This window comes from Mycteria americana, chromosome 2, assembly GCF_035582795.1.
Source record: "Mycteria americana isolate JAX WOST 10 ecotype Jacksonville Zoo and Gardens chromosome 2, USCA_MyAme_1.0, whole genome shotgun sequence".
Classification (NCBI taxonomy): Eukaryota; Metazoa; Chordata; class Aves; order Ciconiiformes; family Ciconiidae; genus Mycteria; species Mycteria americana.
The window spans coordinates 60,280,255-60,300,223 of record NC_134366.1 but is presented as its reverse complement, the minus strand read 5'-3'; the positions used below and the strand labels follow the sequence as shown (position 1 = coordinate 60,300,223).

General features: G+C 37.3%; 1 protein-coding gene across 7 annotated transcripts in view; it reads left to right on the top strand.

Annotated features, from left to right (window-relative positions):
- The window catches only part of CTDP1 (CTD phosphatase subunit 1), a 125,567-nt gene that overhangs the window by 7,630 nt on the left and 97,968 nt on the right, over nucleotides 1–19,969 (top strand). For all 7 annotated transcript variants that reach the window (XR_012774293.1, XM_075493643.1, XM_075493640.1 and 4 more), the window contains exons 2-5: nucleotides 8,447–8,530; nucleotides 11,600–11,693; nucleotides 13,105–13,233; nucleotides 14,564–14,714. Coding sequence is in view for 6 of the 7 variants with exons in the window: in XM_075493643.1 (XP_075349758.1) it covers nucleotides 8,447–8,530; nucleotides 11,600–11,693; nucleotides 13,105–13,233; nucleotides 14,564–14,714 (458 nt within the window). In the remaining variant the exon portion in view is untranslated. The remainder of the gene's footprint in view (nucleotides 1–8,446; nucleotides 8,531–11,599; nucleotides 11,694–13,104; nucleotides 13,234–14,563; nucleotides 14,715–19,969) is intronic.

The following is a 19,969-nucleotide window of genomic DNA, read 5'->3' as shown; positions in this document are numbered from 1 at the left end:
CCAACAGCATGCGATGTCACGTGGCTGTTGCCAGATGTGGAGCTGATGCTCCTTAGTTTCAACGCTGCTGTACAACTTATGATGGTCTTGTTCATAACTGCTTTTAAGGGTGTTGAGTTACTAAATTTTCCTGTGTAAGTGTGTTCATTTGGCTTAACAGCAAGTCTCAGAGGAAAACATATACAGAAGGTAGTGTCAAGATAAAAGTTTGCCACAGTACCCAAAAAGGGAAAAGAGGGGAGGAAGCTGTTAGACTTGAGGATTCTGCATCCTGCAGTAAGCCTCTTCCCATTTTATTAGTTGTTTGGAAGTAACAGACAAAGGGACCTGCTTGCTTAAGTGTCTCGTTCTAATGGAGAAGATGATGAAACATTTGGGAAGGTGTAATGTTCTTTGTTAATAGATGCAGCTTTCTAAGGCAGAGGGGGAGAGATCACAGGATCCTCCCAGATTTCTTATGCACAGGAAGAAGCAAAAAGCACATATATAGCTTTGCTGCCAGCTGTGTGTGTGTCAAACTGTGTCTTTCTCAGTCATCTTTCTCTGCTTTGGTGTCCAGACTGTTTTGGTGTTCATCTGTAGCTGTTTCTCTAGATGTGGGCCTGCAGGTGCAGAAGGCAAACCAGCTCTGTTCAGGTAGTCACGTGTGATCTTGGCTGAGGGTAGGAGGAATGCAGTGGTAAGTTGATCTGAGATAAGGGGAAATTATGTGCCCTTACCTGAAGGAGAGGTGGGGGATTTGAGGAGGTATACACCTGAAAAGAACAAAAAGGAGTCAGAGATGGAATTAGTCCAAGTGGCTTTGCAGCAGTTCAGCTGTGACTACTGTTCTTTAGTAACTGACATGAAAGTTGAAGTGTGGTCTGAGAAAAACTGCAGTTTTAGGTTAATTATTGTTCTGTCAATTGGAAGGATGTACAGTCACCACTCTGCCACTTCAACTTTTTGGATAAATGCCAATTATGTTGGCAGTGTTCATCATATGTATGTGTACGTATGCCATGTATAGATTTGGATGACTTAGATTTTTGATCCTTCTGTCAGATGGATGTTACTGATCCAATGACCTTGTCTTGAAGTGCGTGTGCTAAAAAGCTACACTTAGTGGTTTAGAAAATGGATCCTGGGATAATGTAAGCTTTGTAAAAATGTTTCCTTTGAAAGCTGCAAGTAGATTTTCTTAGGAGCTGTACCATGCCTCATTCTTCCCTTGCCAGGTTTTTTTGTGAGTGAAGTAGCTTCCTTTTTTTTAAACCCATATCACTTATTGCTTTTGCCCTGTGATTCTTATACAAGCAGGTGCTGATGGCAGTGGATTCATGAAATGCTGAGAGGGAAAATCATAAAAAATGAAACACCTTCTTTAGTGTAACAATGAAAATCCTGGGTATTCATATTAAAACCACAGGTACGGTTCACTCTTTAAATTTGGACGCGTTCTTAAAGCTACTATGTTTTAACTATTTCAGAACATCTTTTATACCCTCCATAATTCTTACTTTTCTAAGATGTGTTATGTGGAGAACGAAGGAAGCAAGCTGGCTATGATATGCATTATGTTTCTAACTGTGACTGGCATTAATTAGACTATTGCCGTGATGTGTGTAGAATTTGCAAATACCTCTTAGAAATGCTGTCAGCAGTTTGAAGTCCCATGGGGCTTTTCCGATAATGTTTCTATGGTTGGTGTAAAGTTCTGATGTTAAGTGTAGTCAAGGAGTCAAAGGACATGTGTTCACTTTGATTTTACTGTTACTGCCTCAAGTGATAGTCATCTCTTCAGTTAAGAAAATGTAGCCTGTGTGTGAACACAAAAGTAATTTCCCAATCTTTCTGGCCCTGTGCTGTTAGATGCAGTTCCTCAACTCTCAACCAGAGTTGTGTTGTGCAAGTATTTGGGATGTGCTGTGTGACTGCTAACACTGCAGTCGGAGAGAGGTGGCAACAGAAACACAAATGCATAAAACAGTAATGTAGTTGACAGTAATGTCAATAGTTGACAATAATGATGGGGGGGATGGACTGCAGAACCATTTGCTGCTTCAGTGAATTACTGAGACATGACAGCCTGTTTTCTTCTGTTATTGTTGGAAGTACCACTTAATACTAAAAAAACAAGTAAGAAAGTCTTGAGCTCTTAACTCTGTACTTTTGAATTCATTCTGTATGGACTTCATTGTTTTGAGGGGGTTTTATGTAAAAGTATGGAGAACTATATTCTTACCTTTACCTTTTTTTTTTAAAAGTAGTTTTGAATTCTCCCAAATAATAAGATTTTAATTAGAAATGTTCTAAATAAAAAACCATTCCAAATCATCTTTGAAAGATTTACTAAATTTTATGTGAAGGGCACTGCAAACTGTTTTGCTTTTTTTTGTACCTTTTTATTTAATTTTATTTAACAGTGTTAACTTTTAACAGTGGCTTTTTTAAACATGTAAGAAGCTGCCCATAGATGTGTGCATGGAAGGTGGGAGAGGGTTACCGCCTTCCTTGTAATGCCAAACTCTTCTCCAGAAATAAATGGAAATGCTTCTTAAAGGCTTGCAAATCATGGAAATAGACTTTTCGTGCTTAAGGTTGTTTTGGATTATAAATAAAATCCAGAAACTCTGGGCCTAAGTTTCTCTTAGCATTCATGACCTATGTCTAAACCTGAACAGATATATTGCCTGAAAAGTAGAAGAAAAATGACTTTTGAGCTTTTCTGTTCTAAAATTTTTTGAAGTTCATACACGTTTTAACTCATAATTGTGAATAGTTTGTGCTTAACAGAGGAAAAAAAAAAATCTCAAAGCCCATGATTTCCCCACTAGCTTTGGACAGTTGAGATGATGCCTTGAAGTGTGAACTGTGCTTTCTATGAGCTACTGCTCACCACAGTTGTTATTATATAGTTGTTGTAATTACAAATGTGCCTTTACCCTGATGTCTGCATCATGCTAGGATAGGGTGTGGTTTTGGAGGTGTTTTTGTTTGTTTGGGGTTTTTTTGTTGTTTTATCAAAATGGCTGACTTGGTTGAGTGAGGCCTTTGTGGCTCTCACACATTTGAAATAAAGCCTTCTCTGCTTGCTTGTCCTTAAGTGTAAGTCAAGTGGCTTCTGTAGAGAACTGATGAGAGAAGTTTCTTTCAACATCTGGAAGAGTCTGTAGGTCAAGGGTTGCCCGTAGCAGCAAGGACCATATGTACTTGTCATCCTTGGTATTTTTAATCAATTATTCAAGGACTCTGTCTGCTTCTTCAGAGATATTGATGAGGGTTAAATAAATACATTCAATGGTTAAATATCTAAGGAATTACTTACTCTTACATGGTGATTTCAAGGTGATTAAGGCTTTAAAAAATCCTTGCTACGAAACTGGAGTCCTGTGTAACAGAGGCTGTGGTTTGATGTAAATTGTTCTTGAGGGCTCTTTGTAGTGGTTCTAAACGCTGCAGCCACATACCACAAAATGTTGTTCTGGTATAAGCTAACAAAAATGTCAGTGTTTCACAAATTTGAGTAAATTAAACTGTAGAAGCAGGCTTTAAGTTGAATCAGACTGCATCTGTGCCATTCCAGTCTTATGACAGCTAAAAGATTGTGTACTCCTCTTTGTTCTAGATCAGTTGGTTGATTCAGTAACAGTTGGTATTAATAATCATTGATCTGAGATGTGTTCATTTGGTATTTTTACCCCTTGACAATTTGCCAGTAACACCCCCTTGAGCATGCTGCAGAACTTGGAGGGGGCTTTTGTTCACCTGTGCACCAGAATCTCATTTTGCTGCATTAGTACAGTTTTACATCTTCTAATGCTAATTGCAAGGGCATATGGCATCAGATTGAGGACAGTGGCTTTAACTGATCACAGTGACAACTTGGGGTATGTGACTTTTGTGGTATTTGGTATCTTTCTTTATCCCTGTGGTGGTTTAACCCCAGCTGGCAACTGAGTACCACACAGCCGCTCGTTCACTCTGCCCTTGGTAAGATGGGGGAGAGGATCAGAAGAGTAGAAGTGAGAAAGCTCATGGGTTGAGATAAGAACACTTTAATAATTGAAGTAAAATAAAACAGTAGTAGTAATAGTAGAATATACAAAGCAAGTGATGCACAGTGCAATTGTGCACCCACCCACCGACCAGTCCCTGAGCAGTGTCCCCCTGGCCAGCTTTCCCCTAGTTTATATGCTGAGCATGATGTCATGGTATGGAATATCCCTTTGGCCAGTTTGGGTCAGCTGTCCTGGCTGTGCCCCCTCCCAGCTTCTTGTGCATCTCCAGCCTTCTCAGGCAGTAGAGCATGGGAAGCTGAAAAGTCCTTGACTAGTGTAAGCACTACTTAGCAGCAACTAAAACATCAGTGTGTTATCAACATTATTCTCATCCGAAATCCAAAACAGAGCATTATACCAGCTACTAGGAAGAAAATTCTATCCCAGCCAAAACCAGGGCAATCCCAAAATGATCTGAGGAAACCCAGCAATCTCTTGGCTTTTGACATATACCCGTGAGACACAAGCGAGTGCAGGACAGTAGCTTGGTCTTGCAATTCTTGTCTATTTTCCCATTCATGCATTTGGAAAATTGCACTATATTTTCTATGCCAGTGCATGCTTCCTTGAAGTAGACTTTGTTAAGAGAATAAATAACATTTATGTCTCCATGTTCAAGCTAGTCTTGAACAGACAGATAGGTAAGATAAATGCTAATGAAGTGGCCTGGTTACTGTGGGGAGAAAATGTGAGTTGTTGAAACTGCCTCTGTCCTCCCCCAGTCTTAGCCCTGTTTGTAAAAACATTTTCACCATTGATCTTTTCCCATCAGTGCCCTTGCTGGACTCCTCTGTCAGCTGCTTTGGCTCTCTAAACTCAGCAGCAAACCTGGATAGGGCTGTGCAGTTCTTCTACCTCCCAAGGTACTGAAATAGTCCTTTCTGGAAGTGCCAAAGGAGGGGGTGGGCTTTCAGTGGAAACATGAGGGTGGGGAAAAAAGAAAGTAAGCCATTGCCTTTCTTTGGCAGCAAGCCATTGGAGCGGTTGCCTCTGGAAGTGGAGCCAGCCTGTAATAGAAGGCCATAGCTAATGTGCACTCAAGTTAGACTAGTTCTGAACAACTGAGATACCCTATCTGTTACCATGTTATGCTGGGTACTCTTAAGGTACAGCTCTTGCAGTTTTCTTCAGTAAAGCTGTCTTATGCCAATTGTACTGGTGTGCTGCAGCTGGCTGACCCCCTGTGGCTGCAGGTAGGTGTTCTCTATGATAAGCTAGCTCAAGAAGTTCTTGGTCCTGTCATCCTGTAGCTCCTGCACTTGCTGCCATCATTCTTTGCTGCTGGAAGTGTTAGATCATGCTAAAAAAACCCAGATTTAAAAAACTAAAACCTTTAGGGGATTGCTTTTTGGTTGTAGTGGGTTTCACTTCAGTGATCTAGTTAACTGGTTGCTACAACTGAGGGGTGGCAAATTGTAGCATAGATACTGGAACTTTGTGCTGGCTTTCCCAGTATAATTAACCTACCAGGAGCCACAGCCATGGTTGTGCTTGATGCAAAGTTCTTACATTTGGAGTCAGTGCTAATGACCAGGCCTTAGAATCAGTATAGGCATTGACTTCCTCTGTTAATAAAAGCAAAATGCTCATATTGGATTTCATTAAAGCTTTCCTATTTTTTTTTTGTTCCCATGCTGCTGATTGAAAGCAGATATTGTTAACACTTGTTTTAGAAACAGTCAAAATGTGTAAGTGTGGAAGTGCTGGGAGAACAGTGATGGGCTTATGGTCATCTGCATCCTGAGGCTGCTGGTAAATGTCTGCCCCTATCCATGGTCGTTGCAACAAAAATAAAATTTTGCTATAATGGCACACCTAGTGTCTCTGTTTCTTGTTTACAAGCACATCTGGAAAGAATGTGAATAAGATCCTAGAGTGGGTTTCCTTATTTACTTATTCAAGTTTCACTTAAATCCCATTGTATTTTGTTACTTAAAAGAAACCATGTGGGCAGTTTGCTGTCCTGTTGCAGTCCTTTGGCTATCAGGGTGGTTATTGGAAAGATCTACCCCCCTCCACAGCCACCCCCAAAAAATGTGTGCCTTTCACAGCCCAACAGCTCTTCCCCAGTGCTTGGCTCACTTGCACAGTTTGTAAAACTGGAAAAAGATTTTGCATCTTTTATAGCAGTTTTCCTTGGAACATTATTGTTGAAGTAGCTGATGAGCTCCACTTATCATCAAGTGGGTCCTGGAGAAGTTTGGGGAGAAAGAGGAAAAAGCTGTTAATGCTGCCAGCAGTAGAATGTATTGTAATTTTTCAAATTTGGGGGAGGGATCTGTTTCTTCTCTCCAGAAATGGAGTAGGGAGTGGCTCTGTTCTTTAAGCGGATTTCAGTCATGACCCAGAGAAGAGAAGAAGTAGAAACCTGAACCCCTATTTGGTATATGCAGCCATTTAAAAATAGATATGCACACTTTGATTCAGCTCGCAAGAGCGAAGCCTGATAATTGTCTTGGATCTTGGCCATTATATTTTGAAAAATCCCTCACTTCAACAGTAAAAGGAGCATTTCCAGTTCCAAAATTCACAAAAGTCATTTTACTTGAGTTCTGTGCTTGTTCTTCATAGTATATTCCTTTTTAGTAATTAAACCATATGTGCTAAAATTTAAGTGAGTAAAATATTTAAGTATGCTTAAGCCTTAGTAGAGTTCAGGCCTTCTTTCTGCAGCATTAAGTACTATGTGGGTTTAGGGTTTTTCCCCTGGGAGAAGTCTGCTTAAGATCCTGACAGTTGTACTTGAAACTTGACCAGCTTGGTTGTATGGTGCTCAGAAGTTCACCAGTACTCTGGAGTTCTCTCTCTCTCCTTTGGGTTAAACATCATCACATCATCTTCATTGCTTATTGCAATGAAGATTTGAAGCCAAAGAGAAAACACTGCAACCAGCTTATGAAGGAGCTTGGATTTGAGTTTTTTTTAGCTGCTTGACTTTTTTATTTTTCTAAAATACTAGAGAGATGCTGCAGCTCATGGTCACAGAATTGGGGAAATTTTGTAGTAGCTGAACTATATCTACTTATTAGAGCTTTTTTAAAATAAAAAACTTAGTCTGAAAGATCAACTCCTTCAAGTCTATTGAAGAAAATGGGAGAAGTCTCTTGTAATGATGGTTCAAGTAAATCAAGAGAAAATAAATGACAATATTTTCAAGACCTTAAACTGTGAGAACTGAATTTGAACAGAGGAGCACTTCAGTTCCATCATTCAACTAAAAGCAGACTTTTTCTTCTAAGCAGTTTGCAGTAGTAAATGTCACACTTTTCTGCATTTAAAGCTCTATTTTCTAGTTTGTTTTAGCCATTCTTTAGAAGAAAGAATAAACTATCCTTTTGCATGTGTTTATTTTAAAATGTGGCAATCCAAGGCTTGAGGATCAAAAATTAAAATATTTTTGTGAGAAGACTGGAGCAATATATGTTTCTGCCGTGACGTAAGAAAATAATAAACTAAGATGAAATCAGTATAGAACTCATCCTCCTGTACTTGGCACTGATGAGGCTGCACCTCGAATACTGTGTTCAGTTTTGGGCCCCTCACTACAAGAGACATTGAGGTACTGGAGCGTGTCCAGAGAAGGGCATTGAAGCTGGTAAAGGGTCTGGAGCAGAAGTCTTATGAGGAACATATGAGGGAACTGGGGTTGTTTAGCCTGGAGAAGTGGAGGCTGAGGGGAGACCTTATCGCTTTCTACAACTACCTGAAAGGAGGTTGTAGAGAGATGGGTGTTGGTCTCTTCTCCCAAGTAACAAGCAATAAGACAAGAGGAAATGGCCTCAGGTTGTGCCAGGGGAGGTTTAGCTTGGATATTAGGAAAAATGTCTTCACTGAAAGGGTTGTCAAGCATTGGAACAGGCTGCCCAGGGAAGTGGTTGAGTCACCATCCCTGGAGACTCAGGGACTGAGTCTCCCTAAAAGACTTCTAGATGTGGCACTTAGGGACATGGTTTAGTGGTGGACTTGGCAGTGCTAGGTTAACGGTTAGACTTGATAATATTAAGGGTCTTTTCTAACCTAAATTATTCTATGATTCTAAAGTTTCCATATTTGATTTTCATTACTGTGTAGCTCAGTAGCATATTAATGGGGAGTTGTATCTAGTTGAATGTAAACTGTTTCTGGACAAACAATCCTTGTTTTGTTAATACACTGAACTTCAGTGCTAAACTAAGGTTAGAAACTGACATTAATATATGTTTTTGTAACTTGTAAAGGGTGAAATTGAAAAATTTGAATATTTACTTGCTGTATTTTTCCCCATGTTGGGGCAAAAGCATATATCTAAGGGGACTGGCGCTCAAATCATAACCAGAAATTATTCTTTGAACTCTTTCAATCTGCAGTCATTAATCTAAGTGTCCAGAATCAACCTGCAATAAACGGAATGACTACATCTTTTTCAGGGGTGTCTTGGTGAGACTGGAAGGATGCAGCCATCCTGTTGTTATGAAAGGCTTGTGTGCAGAATGTGGCCAGGACTTGACTCAGTAAGTATTCTCAGCTCTTTTTTCCAGCTTCTCCTTGCTTTTGATTAGGGATCCAATCTCTTCCTTCTCTCATTTACTACTTTGCTTCTCCATTTTGAGTCTTGGTAGTTATGAATCATACCTATAAGGGTAACTGTGAAGTTGTATATACTAGTAGGGAGGTAGAACAGTATTCATACTGCCTAACATAAGTAGGTCTACTTAGAGTGCTCCTATAAGTAAAATTGAGAGTTTCCTCTGAAAGTTAAATTTCAGCATAAAGCACTCTTTCACATTTGCTTTTAAAAAAATATATGTATCTATTGAGATTGGCTCATTAAATTGTTGCTTAAAGTCGAGTGGTCTGAATATATTAATTCTTAATCACATTAATAGTGTAATAATTTAATAAAGTATATTTCTTTACTGAAAAATTTCTGCTTGTAGGCAGGAATCGGTGTTCCTCGTGGATAAAACCAATACATGAAGAGGAAATAGGCAGGATCTATGCCACTGTTGCAATGTGTCTTAATTTACTTTTGCTATTTACACAAGACACATGGTTTGTCACCTTGAAACTTTCAAGTATGTGCCCTCTTTCTCCTTATATGTTACTGTAGTCACAGATACATTGTTTAGAACTATATTTCCTTTTAGCCATTACAAGGATTCATAATGAGGAATATGGGTGAATAAGATGCCATGGGTACTTGAGTTGCAGTTCATGTTACAAATTTATGATGTAATAACTGTGCACACTCTCTTTCTGTGGAGATAAATGTAGGGTAACTTACTACCTTAAGCAGAAAATGTAAAGAGCATGCATACAGACATAAATTCTCATCACAGTGTATACTACTTTGCTTTTTATCTACTCATAACTGAGGTTGAGAGTTGTAAGGTGTGTCAACAGTGACTTAATAAACCTGAGAGTTTTATCTGTGCAGGTATAAATAGCTGTGAGGTAATATCAGTCTCATTCATGTGACCTTGCTTCATTTGTACTGACTGAATGGGAGCTAGCTTGTCTCCAGTGCTTTCAATTTAAGGCTTCAGAACTGTTTTCAATTTTTTTGTGAAATATTCTGCCATGAAACTACTTAGGCCAAAAAGACAGTAAATTCAAAAGATGACTGTGTTTTTCTTTTGCTCTGTCTCATTGCTAATACAGTTGGTAAAGAGAATGTTTCTTATGCATATCGAATTACTAATTCAACAGCTGTTTTCCAAAATGGACTGTATAGTAGCCTGGATTTTGGAAATGAGCGTTGCATACTCATTTCATTTGGAAGGAAATACTTTGGTTTCATTTTAATTCATACTCATTATTAAGAATTATTTTGTGAGCATTATCCCATAAACCAGTGCAAGTGGACTGAATATTGAAAATGTTATGCAATATGTAGCCCACTTAATGGTTGGATATAACTTTTCATTAAAAGGTAACTATTAATATTTTGGAAACAAGTATTATTTGGCAAAACAACAAACCTAACAAAAGTTAGGATAATAGTGAATATAGCTTTGCCTGCCCTGAATGAATACTTGATTTGAGGTTTGAATACAGTCACATCTAAATATTTCTATACTGCTATTATTTCATTAAAAATCTAGATAAATTCAGGTTATGCAGTGAATTTGGTTTTTCTCAATTAATACTCCTCTACTTCAGATGATGTCTGCATTTTATACAAAATGGCTTATACATCTGGAAGTATGTGTTAGGTCTGCTGAGCCTACATCAGAAGGCAATTCAAAAGTATCAGTGCTTTTCTTGTAGAAAAGTGAGTACAGCCAGGTCACTGGTGTTGGTCAGTGGTGCATCCTTTCTGTTAAACAATTCTTATGCTCATTCAACAAATGGTATGAAAACAGTTCATCTTTTTTAAAGGCTCATTTAAAATACTGTTCCGTGTTATAAATGAGGTGTTCTGAACTCTGAAGCAGAGGATGTAAGATGCTAAAATGTGCATGTAAACTTTGACCCAAGTGAAATATGTCTTTCATTTCTGGGTATTAGTGCTTCCAGACACTATGGTACAGTAAAAGCATATCTGTCTGTGATTGTGTCTACCTCAACACAGCTCAGTAACATTTTTTTCCTCGTGAGCTTGCTTGTCATGAAGTGAAAACTGGGTGAAGTTTAACTCTCGCTGTAGATCTGATACCAAATTTTGTCCTTGGTAGGACAGGTATTTGGGAGAATTAAAAGATGTGCATGTGTCCCATAGGACAAAATTTGTACAATAGTATTTTTAATATTGGTGAACTATAAATAATGTCTTTAAAATTAGATATCAGAATTCCCAACAAATTGATCTGCGTAAGCTGGAAGCTAGTGATACTGATGCTATGTGGGGTTACTTGGTCAGTTTTCAAGGAATTTCATACTTGTGTGTGTACATACAACACAGTCACTCTCTCATAGATAGATATATATCTATGAGGATGATATGTATTTTGTATATATTAATATTTATCTGTATATTCGTGCATCTGTATATCATGGATACGTATACGAGTAAGACTGCATGTGTGTATAATATATACATAAATAAAATAAATACAGGCACACACATGTAGTACCTCATCCTGTTTGTGCCAAAGGGAAAAGCATGCTACGTGTAAGAGTAACTTTGCCTATCCTTTGCTTAAATTTATTTCATAGTCTGGCTTGGAGAAAAGTAATTGCACGTTGAGTGATTGCAAAAAAAAAAAAAAAGGAAAGGAATAGTTTTAAATTTGAATGGTTTGGTAATTATACTTAGTTTATAACTGTTTTCTAATGCCAATCAATACATAGATGTCTATTTCATCTTGGTGTCATTTTTCATGAAATAATTATGTGGAAGCATAACTAATTACAGTGACTTTTTGCAAGGTTTTTATGGTGAGCTGCTTTGATATCTCTATCCATTTTGTTCAGTAACTTGCATTAACAAGAATTTGAAAGAGTGTGTTACTCAAAATAGCTCTTTTTAATCATAGCTTTTTGGTGGTGACTAGCTTGATACTACAGATTTTACTGCGTTCAACTTTTCACTAAACTATTACTGTCTCTTTTGATGCTTCTTTTTCCTGGGTGATTAGGATACGAAGCAAGAATGGAAAGCAGAATGTGCCATTATCCACAGCAACTGTGTCTATGGTTCACAGTGTCCCAGAACTGAAAGTTAGCTCTGAGGTAAGTACCATCATGCTTTCTTTATTCATATCTTTCACTGTAGCTCTACAACTGAGAAGCTTAATTATAGGAATTTGTTCAATGTTGTATACACTTCATACAGAAAGTTTCACTTCCCTTTGAACAGGAATTTGGTGTTAAATATCAGTAGCCCAGAGTTTTTGTGTGTTTACTTTAATGCAGATTGATTGTTATCAGGTTTTATAGTGGGTTTTTTTGAGCTGTGCGCTGAAAAGATGGCAATTATGTTACAGCAGCCTGAAAACTTACTACTTGAATGTTTTGGGTTTTTTTTTCTAAGAATGAGCTGTTTGTGGAAACCTAGCTTCACCCTTCACCTTGAAATTGGTCCCACTAGATACAGTAAAGCTAGTTCATTTGCAACTTACCTGTATGTTAACTTTATTTCATTATTTTTCAAATATTCTGTTCAGCTGAGTTATCAAAATATGCTTGTTCATCCCTCAGTTTCTTTAGAGAAAAAAGCATGTTTATTTTGAAGATAAACATTCTATTTATCTTCCTTACCAACTTGATCTTTTTTTACCTTTTTATCTTGCTGCTCGCTTTTTTTTTTTTGGTAACTCTTCAAAGAACACCAATGAGAAGAAATGTGAAGACATAAGCAGCTAGAAGTGTCCTCGTTGTAGAGGAGTGTTTCAAAGGGCAATTTGCACTTGACTCCTGCTTCTTCATAATGGTCCACTTAACTTTGCTTTTAAGTTTAGCTGTCTTGTGGGTAACACTGCACCTTGCTATCAGAAGTCGTTGAAGTGAACAGAGAGCTTAATGTACTTTGAAAGTTTGTAAATGCGCACAAGAGGAGTGAACTTCAACTCAGATTTATTGAAGTATAAGGTCTTTGATACAGTGCCCACGTAGAACTACATAATCTAACTATTTATGTCTGAAGGCATACGTTCTTTAAGCTCAGGTTGACAGTTATAATCACTTCTGTCATTAGCAGCTTCAGTTTTATACTCAGCCTGGTGTTGTCAGCCGTATTTTTCCTAATTGATACAAAATTGCTGAACGTAGCAGCCATAGTTTTCAGATCTACTGATGCTCTTGTCCTTTGTGTACCCCAAAGCTACTGTTATTTCCTCCCAAGACTCTTGGCCTTAAATTAATTTGGTGGTTACTTATTTATTAAATTTGGAAGTTGTTGTGTTGAGTTTATCAATTTTAAGAGTTACTAGTGCCACAAAGATCTGAGAGTAGACTTTGGGAATATTTTTTTTTCCCCTTTAGAAAAAATGCTGACAAAGCTGCCATCACTACAGTTATGTTGAAGCATCATTTCTTCTGCAGTTAGTTTGTAGCAGAACTTCTCAAGTTTACGATACACAAAAGGCAATAAACCGAATTTATTTCTTCTAAGCTAAGCTTAGTTGTGAATATTTTGTTACAGCAAGCTGAGCAGCTGGGAAGAGAAGATCAACAGCGACTACATCGAAATCGAAAGCTGGTGCTCATGGTAGATTTGGACCAGACATTGATCCATACTACAGAACAGCACTGCCAACAAATGTCTAATAAGGTAAGTATTTGATGTTAACTTTCAAGCCAAAGTAACAACAAGAGTATTTCTAACAATATTTAAATGATGGTTCTTTAAGAAAACATTCTGTGGCTAGGTAAAATTGTAGTTGAAGAATAACAGAAAATGAGAAACAAGTCTTCTGAAATATGTTCCTTTTTTCTCTACATTTAAATTGATGGTTTTCTTTCTTCCATTTATGCTTTCCTGCACTTTTCCATTCCAGTCACTTTAAGCAAGAAGTTTCAGGTAGCTATTTTTAATCTCTGCTTTCTTTCTTCTACAATTCACAAGTTCAGTACTCAGTAATGTGACTTTTTTCCCTCCAAGTCTGAGGTGGATATAGTGAATTACTATTGGGAGTCCTGTATGTTACTACATCTGTCATTCCATGAATATGTCTGGTGATTTTTTTTTTTTGCTTCAGTTTTGGTTTTCTGGGGGAGTTTGGGTGTTGCTCTTTAATGTCTTAATGAAACACTTGTCATCGAACTGATAGGGACTATTGGCTTGGAATATTTCCAATTTGGAAACTTTAAAACAAGAAGCATGTTGGAATGTGTCTATAGTGTCTTGTACAGGAGAATGCAAATTAAAACTCCAGTGTCATGCAAACTGCAGTTGCTTAGTTCCTCTTGCCATTCTCTCATGTCCAGTAGGTTCAGTGTGCATTCATGCCTGTTAGCAAAAAACAAGCTGTAAATGTACTTTGCAATTGAGAGGAAAGGGAACAGAATCTTCAGCTTAAAGATTAAGAAACCTAATGTATTTGAAAGGCTATGTCTTCATCTGTATAAATGCATGGTTTGAAGAAAAACATTTTTTAAAAGATTTTGAGATTTTTAACTGGGATCTTTATCTGCAAACTTCCTTCCTGGTTTGCTATTTGATGGTATGTTTCCATAGACATAAAATTATTTATTTACTTCAACAAAGTCTTTCTCTGAGCTCAATATGTGCTGAAACTAATCTGAGTGAAGTTCACTGAGTAGTACTGATTGGAGTGAGATCCTGAACTCTCTGAGAAATTTCCCAAGTTGCTTTTTTCAGATTGGTTTGCTGTAAGTAAAGATTTGAATGAAAGTTACCTTGGTCGTAAACTTTTCAACAGTGCAGCTTCCTGCGTTTGAAAAACTTAGTGTTGGACTGCCTGGCACAGAGCAACAAATGTGCTTTGGATTTTATTCATCCACATAATCTTTGCGGCCAAAACTTGCTTTGGCCTAGCCAGACCGAATAAAAGTAGTGGAAGTGATGGAAGAGGGTGCTTTTGGAATGCTGGCATTTTTGTTTGGTATTTTGATAATATGAAACATGCTTTTTCTTCTAGGGAATATTTCATTTCCAGTTAGGTCGGGGTGAGCCTATGTTGCATACTCGTTTGCGTCCTCATTGTAAGGAATTCCTGGAAAAAATTGCCAAGCTGTATGAATTACATGTTTTTACTTTTGGCAGCAGACTGTATGCACATACAATTGCAGGTGAGTAGTACGTTACATTTAACAATGTGAGTACGAAGGCTGATTATGTAAATATAACTAGTTTTCTTTCTGTGGTTGTTTTCAAGTATTTGTTCTTTGTTTTGTGCAAAAACACTTCCTAAATAGTCCTGTAAGCAGAATTCTTGGCTCGTTTACAAGTCAGTGCCTACATGGCCTGTAATTTTAGAAATAATCCTTTTTTTTTCAACATCGGATGTGCTTTTTTTGCTTCCCTGATGGTTAGAGAATCAGATTGTGGCACGACAGCTAGTGCCTTCCTATTGAATTAAGTAAGAAATGATGCTGATGGGCTGTAAAAATGATCTGCAACATCACTTGTCTTTAGAAATCTAAAGCAATAATTCCATAAAAATCAACAACATGAAATTATCTCCTCCTCTGGGGAACCCCCCCTGCTGTTTCCTTTCACCAAAGGAAGTTTGGCTGCTATAAATCAATTTACAGCAGTTCTGTCTGTGTCCTGGAGCTGAGATGTGCTTATTCGAGGAAAAGCACAGATCTAGCAGTATTTTCATATATGCTTCTCAGGAACTTAGAAATATTTTCTCCTAGTAACTGAAAACTTGCATTTAAATTATAGCAGTAGTAGTCTACGGTGTGGGTCACTAGCTGAAATGTTTTCTTTTTTCCAACAAACATAAAAGAAACCTACCCTGTTATGCAAGCAAGTGGGTCAAATTCATGTTAGGAATGTGACCATGTGTAAAATTGGCTTTCACCCCATCTTGAGTCTTCCTTGACAGAATAGCACTTTCACCTCAGACTTTAAGTCTGTCAGACTAAGACAGTATAGTTAACAATGTTTGAGGTTATGACTCTGCATGTCAAACTGTCCTTGCTGCTGTTCCATGTCTCCTAGTTGTTTTTTTAAGTTGTCTTTCACATCTGCTTTTTTTGTGTCATGTTGCCACGAGTACCTTGAGCAACGCTATCCCAATGATCCTGCTTCTTGGCAAGAAAGGAAGACTCCAAAATAGTTAAAGCGCTAACTATCCTAGTTAGCTCTAGAACAGTTTAGAAAAGAATTGTGTAATTAGAGAATTCTTTATGCCTGTTAAATAAGCCACAGAAGATACTTATAATGACAACTATAAGAGACTTCTGTAATCAGAAAGCGATACCTATTTGTGGTCTCCAACTAATTCTTCTTGAAATAAAGTTCAGGAGAGCCATGTCCTGTCCTGCCTGTCCAAGTGAATGTTTCTACATTACTCAATATTTATTGGCTGAGTTGTTTGAATAATCTTCCAAAAGCTTTGTCAGTCTCACTGTTGGATTATACATTGTGTACTGCTAATGCATTAACACTTTCGTATCCTGCTGTCCTTCTTAGAGTGTGGTTATTTCTTGTGTAGCAAAAGGGGAACGGTATTCTTACACACTATGTCTAAATACCTGGTAGTAAGAAAGTGGGTGGGCAATCTTCCTCACTTGGATCTGTGTGCTAAAATCTGCATGTGGCCTAAGGTCAGAAGATCTATACCAAATAAGGTCAGAAGACGTATAGCAAATATGCTTCAGAGCCAGGGAGAAGAATGAGTTGCAGAGGTAGTTAACGCATGATGTGTGCGTGCTTCCCCAATGACTGATCTTCTCTCAATGTGTGATTTTTGTCCTGTGTTTGCTCATTTTAATCTCGGAGCTAAAATTTGGATTACCCTGCAGTCCCCATGCTGGCACAGACTGGTATTTATAATGTGACAAGCCTCTTTGTGAGCATCATATTTGAGCTGCTCCATCTGTTCCATACAGGAAACAGCCACCAAATGAGAAAATTAGGGTATTGCTGCTTCCTGACATCCCCAGACTTTTGGATTTTTGCCTGAAGCTGTCTAACCTCTTCAAAAGCATTCAAACTACAAGTGGATTACTTGTACTGTGATCATGATAGCTTCAGCTGAAATATATTGTATGGAGAAACAGTTGATAGAGCTTTTGGTCCACATACTCACCTGTGTAACCAAGATGCAGTAACAGAGAAATATGTAGCTAATACATACAGAGAACACTTGATGGCAGTATTGGTTAAATGACTTCTCACAGAGAGCTGTCAGTTTGATATTTTACTGTTGTCCCTATGTTACATAAAGGAAGGACTTGTAATAAAATGCCGGGAATCTTTTTCATAAGAAAAAGGATGTTTTCTTAGGTCCTCCATATACATCCTATACTTCTTTGTGAAATCTGAACTCTGAGTTGCTGCTTCCATGCCCTGGAAGGCTTTTTCCTCATTTTGCAAACATACAACATTTTGTCAGTCCTTTTCTCTCATCCCAGCTGACTCCTATCAGCTGTTAAGTGGAATTAGCTGATATTTGTAAACACCATTTATGTCTGCTGAAGTCATTTATCCTAAACCCTTTCTTAGTTTGACACATTTACAAAGTAGTATCTTGTAGTATGTTTATGAAGATGAGTTTTGGATTTTATAAGCTAGAGCTTCCTATAGTACTTCTCTTCTACATAATTATTTTGACCAATTATTACTTTTTTTCCTACTCTGCATAAGAGAAGTTCGGTGTATTTAATACAGAAGTCAGCTTAAATGCTGGTTGTAAAAGTCAGTGCCACTGTGAATTTTGAGTTCAGAGACCACTAGGCAAAGATAATGCAATGTGAAATCACTCTTAAGATTTATAGTGGAATTTAGAAAGTAGGACTAAGCTGAGGGCATTCATAGGTATGATTTGTTACAGCAAGTATATTACAGTATGTATTTCAATAAATAATTGACAGAATTTGTGCATATATGTAATCACCAGTGTCTGAAGGTCTCCAATGCAATTGAAAGATTGGGTCAACAGCTCTTTCCAAGTTCTAAAGTAGGACCTGAAGTAGAACTGGAGGTGACCTGATTCTTCAGAAATTCAATTTTGGATTTATTTTTAAAAGGACTTCTTCAAATTCATGTTGGATCCTACTGTTATATCATTTCTACTAGGAATTGCTATTTAACTCAATCTGTCTCTCAGATTTGAGACTCCCCCAATATGAGTTAGTTACTTTTGAACATTGCATCTTGTGATGTTTTTTTGACTTAACTTTACAAGTCTTATTTACGAGTTTCCTTTTCTGAGAGACTTTATATAAGATCAGGTAACAGAGCTTGATAACACTGTGCAAAGACTCAGTCTGAGATACTGGAAAACAAACAACTGGGGGGAATAGTCTGTGCTAGGTAAGTCTACAGAATAGTCCCTCATAATACGGCAGTCAAAGGATAATGATAATGTCTTCAGTTTGTTCAAGAAACAATGTAGAGGCATACTTAACACATTGTCTAATTTATGAGAATAAATGGAAGCTCAGTTTTCATTTGAAACAGCACGTCTTTGTCTTCAGTCATTTTGACTCTTACAAAAGGCTTTAATTTTTTTAAACATGCTTACAAAATGAGAAATTCATCAACATTTATCCTTCTGCTGGAATGATTTGTGCAAACTGATACTTCTTCAATAAAAAAAATTTCTGTTAAGAAAAAACTTCATTATCAACACTAAGGCAGCAAACTGTGACCATAATCATTTTTCAGGATATGGTGGTGGGAAATGGGTAGGAATAAATAAATAAATGAAATAAAGTTAAGAGTACATCTCGAACAGTTTTGCTGTTTCTGTATACTCAATGAGTTTATATATAGACCTTTTCATTGCTCCAAAGTCATAGAAACTTGCAACAAAATGCCCCCCCCCAGAAAAGTGACATCATCTAAACAGATGCTTTTTTGGTGGTCTGTATTGACTTTTCTTAAAGAAAAAGCCACCAATGCTTTGGAAGGTACTTGGAAGGCCATTTGAAACCTGCAGCTTCATTATTAAAGGTTAATATCCAAACAGTGTACTATCTTAAAATTCTAAATCTTCCAATATGTAGCTTGTGAAAAGATTTTTATTTTGAAGGTAGTAGAGTTTTTAATGATGAGGATTTCCCAGTTCTTTGTTACTGAAAGCAATACAATAATGATTTTTTTTTTTTAATGAAGAAGTTAAATGTTAGCCTTTACTTCGTTTTATCTTAGAGGGCATATCTGCATTTACTTATTTTTATTGTAAAGTTTTTATTTCTTCAGATTTATGTTCTATTTGCAATCATAAACCAATTAAAAGTTAATGTTTTAACTAACAGTATGTGGCCTAGCCACTAGGTGTCTTGTTTGCTCTTGCATAGAGCAGAATTGCTAAATAGGTTAGTGAAAAGCCAATATAGTCTTTTCAAAGATTTAAAGAAGATATTAACATGCTATTGAAGAAAACAAATTATGTATGACGACTGATGTGTTATCTGTCATTTCCCTGAAATGTGAAAACATCAGGATTATGTCTGTTATATTGATTCAATTGGCTAGGCAACATCCAAAAGAAACCAAACAGCTTAAGACCTGTAAAGAACTTCTTTAAAAGACCAGTGCTGTTTTCGGTATTGCTATCCAAGTAGCTTAGCTTTGAAAGACCCGACTCGCTTAAGATGGGCTTTTATCTTTGCAGGTGCATCTCTGGTGAGCTGTATCCTCAGTGTATTTTTTAGTGAATTATCAAGGGGAAAAAAGTATTAAAATTAATAAGTCTTTACTAAAGCATTATTGAAAAGCTCCGTAACACTATCTCATCTCTAATCCCTGGCAGCTAGGGTTTTTGTGTTTGGGCTTTCTGAGTTCAACTTCCCTTTTCTTACAGTTTTAGCTAGACAACACTGCAACCAGGTGCCTCATTGTGGTTATGCCATTTAATCAGTGTACTCCTGTCCAATTTAGTGTAGAGAGTCCCTATGTATTCAGATAATTAGTAGAAGAGAACTTGGCTGGGGAGAACAGAAACTTGTATGACAGCTTATGCAGTTTGTCAAAATATCTGTGTGTATGGCAATAAATCTTTGTAGCTAATTCTCTCAATTCATTATGCCTAGGTACTGCAAGGGTCTCACTACAGGGGATGATTCTACGAGTTTGCAGCAATTCTTAAGCATAGTCGGGTGAGTTAAGGTTGAACCTTTGTCCTTAACTCGGAATTTTCTTGCTTTTATGGGTTTTAAGTTATTCCAATTACACATTAATATTAAATACATACAGGATCGACTTTTCAGAAGTGATGACTGGTTTTTTGGGGTTTTTTTGTGTGGTTTTTTTTTTTTTTTAATTTATACCCTCTGTTTTTGAAGACCTAACTTAACGTACTCCTGGGACCTGGACTTCTAAAAGGAGTTGAACATGTGTTCTGTGCAAATTTCAAAGCTCCTTG